General features: G+C 43.3%; 1 protein-coding gene across 4 annotated transcripts in view; it reads right to left on the bottom strand.

Annotated features, from left to right (window-relative positions):
• Positions 1-13,774, bottom strand: part of SLC20A2 (solute carrier family 20 member 2) — a 33,967-nt gene that overhangs the window by 14,934 nt on the left and 5,259 nt on the right. For all 4 annotated transcript variants that reach the window (XR_004841233.1, XM_009649199.2, XM_035888941.1 and 1 more), the window contains exons 2-7: positions 13,264-13,404; positions 11,954-12,039; positions 9,782-9,878; positions 7,635-7,751; positions 6,729-6,932; positions 4,664-5,252 (exon numbers count right to left, since the gene is read on the bottom strand). Coding sequence is in view for 3 of the 4 variants with exons in the window: in XM_009649199.2 (XP_009647494.1) it covers positions 4,664-5,252; positions 6,729-6,932; positions 7,635-7,751; positions 9,782-9,878; positions 11,954-12,039; positions 13,264-13,404 (1,234 nt within the window). In the remaining variant the exon portion in view is untranslated. The remainder of the gene's footprint in view (positions 1-4,663; positions 5,253-6,728; positions 6,933-7,634; positions 7,752-9,781; positions 9,879-11,953; positions 12,040-13,263; positions 13,405-13,774) is intronic.

Here is a 13,774-nt window from a genome sequence, read left to right on the forward strand (position 1 = left end):
GAAGAGGTTACCCATTTATAGGAGAAGGAATCTGTATGAGAAAAGGCTAAACACATGCACAGACAGGTGCGTAGGAGCACAAGACTTAAGCTTTTTTCACAGCATAAACAGCAGATTTTTATCTGCAAACCTCACGTGGGCCTACAGCATCTTTCCATGGGTCATCCTGCTTCGATTGCAAGACTTCAAGGAATAACAAGCTGCAAAGGTTGCTTGAGTCAACAAAAGCACCTTCCGGTTTGCTGTGGATGGGCTGCAGGGCCAACGCACCGTTTGCTCATAGCTTTCTCCTTCCCAACCCAGTAGCAAAGCAGCCACAGCCATGGTTGTGCTGAGGACAGGAGATAGCTATGGGGTTAGCAGTCTTCTCCAGCCATTTCCAAAACAGCCCTTGTTTTTGGGAACTAGTTACTTCAGACATGCTTCCAGACTGTGAAACACAGCATAAACCCTACAGCTTCAGCAACTCTCCTGCTACCTGCGTTTATACAGGTAGGCTGTGGTGGCTGCAGCACTGAGCTCCAGCAGTCCAACTCAACCATAGGTGCAGATAATCCCTGCTGGCCAACAAAGCCCAGCCTCCCGGCCTCTCTGGAAATCTGGCTCTGAACAAGCATTTAGGAAGCTGGCAGTTTGCCTTGTGTCATGCTCCTGGCCCAGGTCTTTTTTTCCATCCTGCCCTTTTTGTTCTCCCGTTGCCCTTGCAGTGACATGCTCCCTTTGTGCTCGGGTGCTGAGCCAGTGGGACCTGCTCACTTGGTGCCACTAATTAAGTTCAACAACAACTTTTTTTTTTCAGCGGTTCTGTCCCAACACATTTAGTCGGGATTTTAAATTCTTTAGATTTCATTCAGCCCATGTGCATGATGGTGTCACAAGGCTCTCGGCCCAGCTCAGTTAGTCCCAGCCCTGGAAGGGCTCCAGCATCCTTGACACAGTGCATATAAGCTCTGCAGCAGGGGGGCAGGAGGGGATGGTCTGAACAAAACAGTCACCCAAATAAGGGGTTACCATGACTCCTTGTTTCTTTTAACGCGCAACTGCCCCGGCCAGGACTCCTGCTGATGTCAGCCTAAACATGAGCTCTGACTGCTACAAACATCAGCTCCTACAGCAAAGATGGCTGGTATCGTTATGATGCTAAAAAGCAGCATCTTGGAAGAAGCTGGGGTCTAGCTACCCTTATTATGAGTTAGTTCTGCAGTCAAAGGCAAAATACTGATTTAACTCTTCCAGGTCCAGGGGAAAAGCCTGGACAATGAAACAAGGGCAATCTCCATATGATTTTTTGCCCACTAAAGGGCTATCCAAATGATATGGGGCACTTCTGCTCCATGAAGTGTTTCTGAGTTGCATCGTGGTTCAGTCTGTGCCATATGCTTCATGCTTAAATATGCTCTATAACAGGTCAACCGTTTAACTACCTGCAGTTTGTAGTTTTTATATTAGTTTTCAACTTTTCTCTCTTCGCTTCTCTTATCTGCTCCTGTCCCTTCAAGGAATACCAGCAAACAGCCTAATGGAAAATAACTAGAAAACATGGGAGCAGAGTGACTTCCAGGATGGGGAAGGAAAATGTAGAAGACAAGTCCAAAGAAAAAGATGTGGACAATGGAGGTGCTGCCCTATAATATATGAGTGAGGAGCTTAAAACCAAACGCAGAGGAAAATAGGATTTTAACAACAGGATCCAAGGCTGAGAAAAAAACAGAAGAGGAGCTTGACAGCAGCACGTAAAATGAGCAGAAGGAAAGTGAATGAAGGAGGGACATGAAAAGATAGCGGCCTTCAGTGGAAGATGGATCACCAAGGCTTGCTTTCTTACAGAAACATGAACAGAAAGCCGTGCTACCAGCTAGGTTCTACTGCATTATTTTTAAAACAGGACACTGCCTTTTGAGCTCTGCAGATCTTTACACGACGTGGAGGAGCCAAGAGCCCAGTAAGAAGAAGTCTTCTGCTTCACTAGACAGAGGCTGGCAAAATGTCTCTGCTAGGTAATCCACAGGATAGATATCTGCATTCCTGGAGTGTTTTATCTACTCAACCTTTTTGGATACAAGGGGGTCTTTAATTTTTATTGCTTAGCTGGGACTCAGTACAACAGCAAGGATGGGTTCCTATCCAGTCCTACACCCATGACCACCCTCTTGCATTTCTACCAACTTTGACAAAATGAAGCTAACTTGTTCTTTAGTTTTGCAATTCCATGAATTCAGCTTAAGAAGAGATTTTGGAATAAACAGCATTTAATAAAAACGCGTGTGCTGGCAAATTTGTAGGATCACTGACAGAAGAAAAGATCTGCAAAATACTAAAAAATATGAAAGGATATCGCCAAGGCAACAAGCCAGTCCAAATGCAGAATTCTGGGGGAATGAGGCTGTAAGACACAAAAAAGCATACTGCACAGAGTCTAAACCTCATCTTTCATCCTGTCCAGCTCCTACCAACATCACATTTGATTTCTGAACTGACTGCGTCCTTACAGATCACTTCTAAAAAACTCTACCACCCTTGCCTCTTACAGAAAAGGCAAGTGATGCTTGCATAAACACGTGAGTCCTTGAGGAGTATGTATAGACATCAGCTACAGGGAATAAGGGAGCAGGGGCATCTACTGTGGTAGGCTGTGAACTTTCTGCAATGGTATTTGCCAGGGTACATTACAAGAAACATCAGTGGAGTTTGTCCTTTTTCCTACATTCCCCTCGGCACTCGCTGCTGGCCACTTGCAGAGCATGGGCACCAGCCTCCACGGGTCTTTGCTCTTGCCCAGTGTGCTCAGAGCAGGGATCCTGATCAATGGAGACCGTCCAAGAGGAAAGAAAGTTGCACCGCTGCCCTGCAGTCCAGAGGATGAGGGGACCCTGGACTCCTTCCCAGAGCCAGATCCCTTTGGATACAAAGGGAGTAATCACAAGAGCAAGGACAAGAAGGCTCTTCAGAAAGCCCTATTCTGAATTCCCAGGACGCTGGATGGATGGGGAGGGAACAGACATGTTTGTAAGTGGTTTTGAGATGAGCTTTGAGTTAAATCGGGTGGCTGACAAGAGCGGGGAGCAATAACTTGCTGAGCGGGACAGTGTTTGCCCAGATGCCTAAGGAGGGCTATGAAAGTTATGAACACTGCAAAGCCCTGCTGCAAATGCTGAAACCGACACCGGCAGGAAACTACAACCCAAATAAAGAACACTGCTTTGACAAGCAGCTTCGGAGTGGATTTCTCAGGAGACTTTATCACAATAGAGGGAAAAGCACCTACCAAATACCAAGTGGATTACTCCAGGCCTAGGGAAGAGGCAGTCCAGCCAAATCCTAAAGGAAAAATATGCAATGTTCCCAGGGACAGAGCAAAACCACCCAAACCGCCCTTCAGCCACATGTCACTGAGATGGCGAGGTGCAATAGGGCCCTGCAGATGAAGCAATGTTATAAGCAGATGAGCAATGTGAGTGCAGACGAGGAAGGAATAAAATGCTCTATTCTAAGCCTATATCCTACATCCTTCAGCCAAAAGTCTTGTACTTTGTGGAATAAAACAGAGCCGAGCCTTCAAAGGGAAATAAGTTGGCAAATGAGTGAGTGAAGAGACGCTATTTTGCAGGGGTCTAACTAGACAACAGAGGGCAAAGGGGTGCAGATAAACATTTCTGAGAGCAACTTCGAGATTTTGTCAGCTGTCTGAGTCAATATGAACATGAGAGAAAGGCTCCTGGAGGATGATCCTTTTCCTTTATTCCTGGGAAATGATGTTAATGCTACGGGATTTAAGGACAGAGACACTTAAGCCAAATGACTGAAGGATGAACTCACTGGCCTCTTCCAAACTCAAGTAGCAACTCAACAGTGACAGCGGCTCTGGATAAAATTCCCCAGTACTGGGGAGTACTGCCTACCAGAACTACGCTGGGAGATGGGAAGCTTCTTAAATGAGTGCTAGGAGATGAGCAACAGCCCATGCCCCCTCTCTGCATGGGGCATGGGAACGTGCCCAGGGCTCCTTGGGGGCAGCTCCCTTTATTTTGGTAAGAGAACTGTGGTGGCTGGAGAAGTTGTATGTGCAGTTTATGAACTTGTTAGGGCTTGTTAGATTTTCTGGTCTATTTAGTGGTACACTGACTCACGCGGTCCTAGACCCCTAGAAAACTCCAAGCAAAAGATTCAGCAAAGGGAAGTCTGTAAAGGCTGCAGCAATCAAAATGAAGACATTCTTCACACATACCTCTTTTCGCAATGTGACAAGAGTTGAAATTCATCTAATGACAAAGATAGTCCAAACCTCTCATTTGCTGATGGTCTCTGATCTTGTTGTTAAAATAGGCTGCGAACTCTGCGGGGGTGGGACTGTCCTGTTTGCTTTTACAGTGGCTGGCATGCCAGGGGCAGTCTCAGCGCCTCCAAAGCTTGCCAAAATTAAACCTGAATTAAACTAATTACTGCATAATTATTTCACAGTGAATAAAAAAAGATGTTAACGTTGAGAAGAAAATAAACCATAGACTGAGCAGCCCAACTCCTGGAAAGCACCAGGGACACCAGCATCACAAGCCTGATGATCATCTGCCTAAATGAATACGCTTTCCGACTGGCCAAACTGGCGAACCTTGCTCCAAGCACTTAAACTGTAAAATTGCTGGTTTATGAGATCTCATCCTCTTACCTGACATCATTACCTCCATGGGCAAAGGATCCAAAGCAGGCCGTTAAGATCTGGAGGAAATGGAAAAGTAGATGGACCTGAGACGTGTCTTTCTCTTCCTTATCCTCTTCCACGGGATCAACTGGGGGCCGGTTTGGATCTGCGAGTTCTGAGGCCAGCTTCATTTCCACCCCACCTTCCTCCGCCTCGATCTCTGCCTCGGCCACTGCGTTGCAATAGCTGGAGTAGCTGTCATAGCGAACTCGCTTCTTGGAGTAGGAAACAGTGTCGCCCACTAACTTCTCACTGTCCTCTGGAGTTGATGTGTCCGCTGCCTTAAAAGAGGAATGCACGGGCATGCCACAAATAGCAGCTGTGTAACAAGTATAACTGTTATTGCGTCGTAACAGTTTGTAGTTGTTTTCTTGAGCGGGCCTCTCATCAGTGGCCCTGTCCAGGTGTATTTTGTGGAGCAAGTCTTTGTATAAACCTGAGTCCTTGTGCACAGTGTGATAAACGTGGCCATCGCTCCTCATCTGGCCATCGAAGCTGAAGGTGCCATTGGAAACAGGAGATTTCACTGAGGTGTGCGTCATCGAAAACGCCCTTCCTAAAAAGGCAGATATTTAAAGTTTTTATTTCTACGAAATGTAATACAGAAGCCCCCTCCCTCCCTCCCGCTTCCCCAGACAATAGGAGGGCAGCGATCCGAGAGCACAGGACAAAGAAGATCAATTTGCAATACATACAGTGAATAAGCCAAGATTCAGTTCACTGCAAAATAAACTCTCTCATCTTCTGTGCAAAAAGAGCTTTGTGCCAGCGTTGGGTCTCCCCCAGACATGCTGTATGACCTGCAGCAAATCACTTGGGATCAGCTATTCAAAGGTGATACTTGAAGGTTAAATCCTCAGGTTCTCTGAAAAAGTAATTTCTATAAAATTCCTTTCTTGTAAAATAAGCTCTACTTTTTCTGAGGTTTTGTCTATGTTGAATAGGCGTAATAAGGATTTCAGGAAAGGTGGTTTACTGTAATTTCATGCTGACTTTGAGGTCACCTTTCCGAAGTACTTCTGTTTAAGAGACATTTCCATAACTTTTAAAAATAATTAAAAAAAAAAAAAGAAAGAAAAAAAGTTCATGTTCTGCAGAAATATTTCCTCAGCTATTCCAACATTTTGCATATCTTATTTCTATGAACATGATGACAGTTATTCCCACTGCATACATTTAACATCAGCATATGCTGCAGGGCACATGTCACAGCTAAGGCAGTATTTCTGAAGCAACTATCTTTTTCATTTGCTGACTTCCCGGATTTCCACTGTGCAACATTCAGAATTGGTTTTAGCTATTTTTAAACTGGAAGCACACACTCAAAGGGCTTCACATCACGACTTACTTGATTTTGTAAGAATCAGTTGAATATATTAGGCATTTATTAACCAAATTACAGGGCACTGCAGACGTTAGCAAAGTGATACCAAAGTCAGCAGACCACTAAGCGGGAGGGGTGCAATCCTACTACATGGGAGAACAAAAAGAACTTTATGCACACAAGCCTACTTCTTATAAATATACGTTCAGAAAACAATGCATGAGATTTTTCTAGTGGACAGGCTCCAAACGGTCATATGTTTGTCAACTAAAGCCCAAATCTTTTCATCTCCTGTGGTAGTATGCTAATCATCTTTATGCTGAATTTAACCTTCATACATCAGCAATTTGTGTTCCCTGTACTTTTCTACTGCTTAAAAGGACGGAAACACCATTAAGGATACAAAGTAAAGCAAAAAGGAAAATCATTTTTGTTTTCAGCTGTTTCTAAAATCGAAATACAGCCAAACAAAACATGATTGGTTTAAGATCTCTCTAGAAAATGTCACTGGTAAATGAGCATCCTTCCCAACAAGTGCTGAAGACAGGTTAGAGCTGGATCTCCCGAGGTCCCTTCTAGCCCTTGCCATTCTGTGATTCTGTGATCCTAAACACTAACTTACCATTTACAGCAGGGACCTACTTGCATTTAAGAAACCCTATCGAAACAGGGGGAAGATAAACCCTCTGTGTTGTCTTAGTTTCTTACCATACGGCACACGCGGGTGGTTTCCATTTGCAATAGTATCTGATGCCCCGGCAGCTTCTGTTACTGAGCCAGTAAGGGGAATCGTGCTCTCATCAGATGTTTTGGCACCAGGAAGCTCTTTAAAGACTGGTGTTTCTTCATCTTGAACTTTATCAAGGCTTTCATCTGATATCCTTGACAGTGCAGCATCTTTCTTTAACCGGCCTAAAGAAATAACAGTACTGTAATTTTAAACCCAACTTATCTGTCTTGCTGCTTATGTTTCCACTGTTTGCATCAACGGCATAGATCAACGTGGATACAATAACCTGGCTCCGTTTCACACACATTCTTTATTTATTTTTAACACTTACCTTTACTAAATTAATCTGAGAAAATTCTAGAGCATCTTTGTTTCTTCCTACAAAATTTGCTGAAGTCGGTAACTGAAGTAAAACACCAACCTGCTCATTTATTAATGAAATCTGAAACTTTTCTGTGTTTTAAACACTGCATTTGTTGAGAGTAGCAAAGCAAACAAGAAAAACACTGTAAAGCTAAAAGCTGTGATAAGCCCAACTTACTGCAAAGTTTAAAAAGTCACTTCAAGATAATAATTCTGGCAGATTTTTCCTCTTTGACATTTCCTTAATAAAATATAAAACGGATTATATTCCAGGATTTATTTTCCTGTTTCTGCTAGACTCTAGAAGAAGTGAGCACTGCAATGGATTGCCTAACCAGGTTTTGAATTTCTACCACTGCAGGTTTTTAAGAGCAGGTTACACAAATACATGAGGAATAGTTTAAGCACATCGTGCCTGTGGGTGGGGACTGGATTAGGCGACCTCTCAAGGGCACTTCCAGCTCTGAAATGAAATTTTCCATGGTTTTACATCACTCGCATTTCACCAAGCAACTACTTACTTTCTATTTTTCTCTTCATCCAGGGGCACACAAAAATCCAGACTAAGATGGCAAATATTAAGGATACACCAACTGATATTAGAGCAATGGCCCACATTGGCAGTACCAGTCCCAGTACTGTGAAGACAGAGAAATAAAACCTAAGCAAACCGTAAATTAACATGACTTAATTATCTCAGGCAGTAGAAGAGCAGTCTGTTGCAGAAAAGCCTGTGTTCACAATGTATTCAAAACCAACATGAATGAGCCGGTCATTTTTAACATATCTATCAGTTAATGCAGCCTTTAAAGGTCTTGTTGACAGGCAAACATTTGCAGGTTTAGTCTCCAATTCTCTGTTATCCCACCATGACCTTATTTCCAAAGAAATCAGGGGCAAAACTCCCCCATCAGGGCTGCTAAAACAAGTTTGCAGTGATTTCATACAGTAATGCATGTTAAACCATGTTGCCCATTAGAGTAAGTATTTACCTGCCCTTTGCTCTGGTCAATAAAGCCTGATGCTTAGCTTAATCTAAGCCATTATCTGCTTATGATAATAGCTTAACTTAGCACTTGAGAGCTGAGGTTTCAGTCCTGCAACGCACAGTCATGTCAATAACTCGTGTTCCTGTAAGTATCCCCCCGACACAGCTCCTTGCGCTTGTTCAATTAAATGATCAGACCCTTAATGAAGAAAGAGCTTGGACTCTGATCTTCCAAACCCATATATGCATGCCTATCTTGAAACCTACATGATTAATTCATCATTGTAAGTAAATGTTGCCAGGACAGAAGCCTTGGAGAGTAAATATGTATTTCCTGAGGATAAAAAAAAAAATGGAATCCCACCTTTTTATTCATACACTTTAGAGACTGCTAAGCTGAAACAGAAGGGACATTAAGATTCTTATTTCATTTATTTTGCTTAATGAGTCACTGCAGAGTGCCTGACCTACTTCTGCAGTACAACTAATGAGGAAATGTTGGTTATACAGCTGATTTACTGTGAAATATTTTGGATACGTAGCCAATTAGACTCAAGAAAAAGGATAGTTGAGTTATGTTACCCTCAAGGTGGGAACTTCTCAAGCTTTTTATTAATTTCAGTAATGCTATGCTATGAAGTAGAGTCTACCAACTGCATTTATCTAGTACATCTAGTGCGTCAGGTTTCAGAGAAAACAAATTTCTATTCAAAAAAGGTCACTTTCTACACCTGCTTTCTTAATTCAGGGGCATGTTCAGGAGTCTCTCTTCAATTGCCTGTTTGTTCATGGCTCTGGGGCAGTAATCTAATCTAAAGATAACATTTAATGACCAGAGTAAGCTTCAATAAAGCAGCTGAGAGCACTGAATCTTTTTTCTAAACTCTTTTGCTACAAGTGCGTGTTTAAATGTACACTGCTTCCATAAAGCTGCATATAAACATATAAATGCAAATATATAAACATAAAATGTGTGACTATAAACATACAAACATAAATATAAAAATATAAGCTCAAATGTAAACACAAATATAAATAAACACAAATGTACAAATGCACATAAAATATACAAATATGCAAAAGTGTAAATAAAGTCCTGAAAATGACATGTATCGTTTCCTTCTACTGAGTTGCAACAAAAACACAGCACCCAAGAAAGAAGATGCATTAAATGCAGAAACAGGCTTGGGGCTTCTTATCATTGAAGGGAAATAAAGAAGTAAATTTAATTAATAGGCTCTGTGCTAGGTCTGCTGGAACAATGACTCTGCTGATTTCAGTGGAGCTATAGCGTTAGACTGAGTGCAAACAGCCTACCTGCTCCTACCACCCGCTCTGAACTTTCCCTCCTTGATGCATGCATCTGCAATACCTCTGAGAGCTCAACACATGCTCAGATTTACGAAGCCGAAGCTGGCAGCTCAATATTCCCCCTTCGTCTAAAGAGGGATTTTCTTTGTAGCTGTGCTCTTCCCCACTTACCAGAGCAATCAGGAGGGTGTCACAAAAACACGTGCACAAACAGAAGCACATGGGCAGGTGTATGATTTACTCTGGCCCTCGTTACCTCCTAACGCAGGAGGCAACCGTGCGGTGTCAACAGCTACACGCTGGCCGAGCATCACCGTACGTGGCGGGAAGCCTCCCTCCCACGCCTCCTGCCACGGACACCTCACTCACCTGGTGCCCCCGTGTACATGATGGAAAACACGTTAATAGCGATGGTAGCAGCATAAAACACTGGAAGTGCGCGGAGACCGTTGGGCACAGGGTCTTCCTGCATAGAAATAGGGGGATAAAAGGAAACATTAGCTCGATTTTCCACCAGATTAATGTCAGTGTGAACTGCCATGAGGAAAACACGTGCTCCCGAGTCAGTGCCAGGCAGGTGGAGCTTTTTGGGTGATGGTGAGGAAAGGATGGTGACCTGTCTGGTTACACCCGAATCCACAACGCTGATCCTGGCAAGCACTGGCATTCTGGGGAAGCTTTGAGACTGTTAATGGGAACCAGGGAGATGGGTTGTACTTTCAGGTCAGCTGCAGACCTGCTGGGTGACCTGGGGGCAGGTTTCCTTCTGCGAGTGTTTTCTTAGCTATCTTGTCTCCAAGGTGAGGAGTCCCTTTCACTGGGCGCAACTGAAGGGTACCAAGCAGGACAGGGCTTTGATATTTTGGGGGGGGGCTGCAAGCATCTGTGTAACGTGTCCATTGCAAAATCTTATTCCTAAACCTCTTGGTTTCGATGGAGACAGCCTGGCACTTTCCACCAGCTAACAGAAGTCTCTGAAATATTAAGTGCCTGGCCACATTAAACAGGTAACACACATAAAACGAGCGTGCAATGCTTAGCACGCCGCCGTGCCGGCTGCCCGCCGTGGTCTCGTGCCCTCGGCGCTCACAAGGAAAGGCTCAGCTGACAGCACAGCGGAAACACGCCGTGCAAGCCACAGGAAAAGCCTTTGTGAGGAGACTGCTTTGGCCTTTGGAGGGGCTCCGCATGTTTGCAAAGAGCCTGGCGAAGCTGACGGCTAGCTAATGTGGTTTTGTTTCTTGCTGCCATGAGCTATAAAAGGGAGCTGAGAGGAGGCTGCGGCTGCCCCGCGCTATGCCCCAGTCCCGAAACGTGATGCAGCACGGGCTGTATCCGCAGGGCCAGCTGCTATTCACAGACACCCCCAACAAGGGCATGAACCCTTACACCAGGCCACAGACTCACAAGCTAAAAAGCTGCACTTTTTTTTATGCACACACACAACGCAAGTCGCTACCTGCTTATGCCAGAAGCGCTACAGATTTTCCTACTTTGTGAATGGCACAGATGGCAGTCAGAAGACAATTTCCTTAGCTTGAACTTTTTCTGCCTCTTGAATGCTTAAATATGTGGCTTTGTTATACCAGAGTTCATGTGATTTTGATGACTAATTTCTGAAGTTGTTAGGTTTTGAATGCAATAGAGGAACTTTTCCTTGTCCTTTATGCAACTTGAGTAATTTTAAATTCAAAGCTGAGTCCAAACAAATCTATCATCTGCTTTTATCGCTGACATTTATTTACATCAGAAATAAAGAATGATGAAGCTGAGATTACAGGTGGTGTTATATATAGCAAAAGAATTAATCCCTCATCTATTTAAGTTCCCTGTATAACTGCTAATATTATTAGCAGTCCCTTATTTTAGGTCATTGTCATGTGCTGCACTCCCCCATTTTAGCACGTTGAATGGTGTGAGAGAAATGGAAAGAGCAGATAAAAGTGTTCTGGTTTCCAGTTCATGCTGGGTGGCAGGCAAATCGTCTTCCGCACTGGAGATATATGGACTTATGTTACCTCAAAGCTGCCACTTTTGACTGAGGTCACTAAAACCCATCGAGTCAGGTTTCTTGAGAATCTAGGAAATATGCAAATGCCCATCTTCTAATGTCTGATGTGCTAGAAAACCAAAGCTTAAAATTTCACAACTATGAAATACCAATTAGAGTATCTCCAAGGGAGGACTGTTCTGTTCAAGTAACAGTCAGAACAGCTATCGTGAGGCTAAGTCAATGCCAACAAGTTGGTACTAATACAGAAGCAATCTCAATGTTCCATCCTTTAATCAAACAGAATATGCAATATTAATTATCACGTAGCACCTTCTAAGCCTCAAATACTTGTCAAATTACTTACTCTGAGCTTTCAGAAGTGCTAAGAGCAAGTACAGTTCCAATGGTTATAAAAAAAAAAAAAAGACTGGTCTCCTGTCCAAAAAGCAAGCCACAAACTTTCAACTCTGGAAATGCCAGCACTCAAATGGGAGGCTAGAACACAGCCTTCATACCAAGGACTCATTATAATAGTGAAATTTCTTTACCTTGTTTAAAATGAAGAATCTAATCAGCACAAAGAGGACTCCAGACATCAAGCCAGATAACAGTGGGGAAATAAACCAAGAGGCAACTGTGTTGAAGAAAAGAAAGAATGAAACACGAAATAAAGAGTATTCTTGCATAACGGTTAAGTAAGTAGTTAATGAGCAATAAATTTAAAACAGTTCTTGTACAACTGGAATGAATGTTGCGTATGTTTACTTACAGTTCGTGCAACTCAATGTCCACTGACACTCATGAAAGTCGAAGTAATGCTAGGCAGTATTAGAAACATCAGCCAAAGTACTCCCTGCTAATTTTGCAAGTTCAGCAATCAAATTCATCAGGAAAGTTTCCGGTCGTTTGATGCAGAGTGGACCAAGAAAGCCCTGTCATTTCCTAATCACCATGACTATGAATGTTGCAAGCAAGTGGAAAGCAACTGCATCTAGCAGAATGCCATGCTGCTCACAGGGTAAAAGTCTTAATTTCCAAAATGCCATATAAGCATCAACTGTAATGAATAATGCGCGTACATTTTTTGCAGACCAGATTTGCAAGTGTCCAGGACTGATTTAACTGAAGTAGGTGGCAAAACTCCCACTGATTTCAATAAAACTGGATTAGGGCAGCACTCTGGAAATCTGATCCAGGGTGATTTATTGTTTGCGGCATGGTTAACAGACTGATTCTGCTGTCATCGCAAACTCTCTACTTTCAACAGAATTTTAAAAATATGCATTGCTCCAACTTCTCTAAAGCTCAATTGTATTTCTTGTGCCTTCAGCATCAAAACCTTTTAATACAGGGTTTAGGCTGTGACTCGGGTTACAAGGCTTCCAAAACAATAATGAAAACTCCTTCACACCCCTGCTTGGCTGTGCTGATCCTGGCAGTGGGAGGCTGTGAGTTAAACATGTGCTATATGCCCAGCTCTCGCCTCCCTGAAGCTGGTGGGTGGAGAAACATGACTGTGGGCATTCACATGATGGCTAGTGTTGCTGAGAGCAAGAAGGAGGTGGTATGAGCTGCCATGAAAAGAATTAGAAGAGGAGGAATGTCACCTTGAAGCAAGTCTCTGAGGGACAATGTCTCCTCAGTTTACCGCTGGGGAAGTGCAGCCTGCGTCTCACCCCTGACGCACTGCAGCCCTTAATGAACACGGCATCAGTGCATCTTCTGAATGACAGGACTGGGGTGGAAAATAATTTAAGGAGGGAGTGCTATCTGCACAAAGCAGATTTCTGGGAATGTTTTTTGCAGGCAGTGCATGCTATTTCACATATCCTCATGCTTAATAGGAAATAGCACTTACCAATCTTGACAAGCTGCATCCACTGGACTCCCTGTGTGCCAATTGCCACCAGAGAAAATCCAATTGTAGCACCTACGATGCAATGGGTCCCCGATATTGGGAGTTTCAAGAACGATGCAATCAGCTGCCAAACAGCAGAACCTAGGAAAAAAAAGACCAAAACATGTGGTATAAACAACAAGAGTAACAATAATGTCATGCAGAAAATTCTTCACCACGTACTCACATTCTTTTACGAGCGCTGCCTACACTCCACATGCACAACAGAGATCTCCTAAAGAGAGTTTTGCCCCTGTTCTGTCTCTGAAAGCGATACTAAGACAGTTTAATAGCAGCTTTGAATACTGCATCTAACTTATGACTTTCTATAACTAACAGCTCTTTACACTGCACAACAGTTCTGCTTTTTTTTTTTTTTTGGAGGCTTTCAGCATTTAATCCCCAGTATCAATACAGTCTGGGAGAAGAAAGGATCAAGAGCAGCCCTGCCGAGAGGGACTTGGGGGTACTG

Source organism: Egretta garzetta, unplaced genomic scaffold (assembly GCF_000687185.1).
Source record: "Egretta garzetta isolate BGI_Z169 unplaced genomic scaffold, ASM68718v1 scaffold41, whole genome shotgun sequence".
Lineage (NCBI taxonomy): Eukaryota > Metazoa > Chordata > Aves > Pelecaniformes > Ardeidae > Egretta > Egretta garzetta.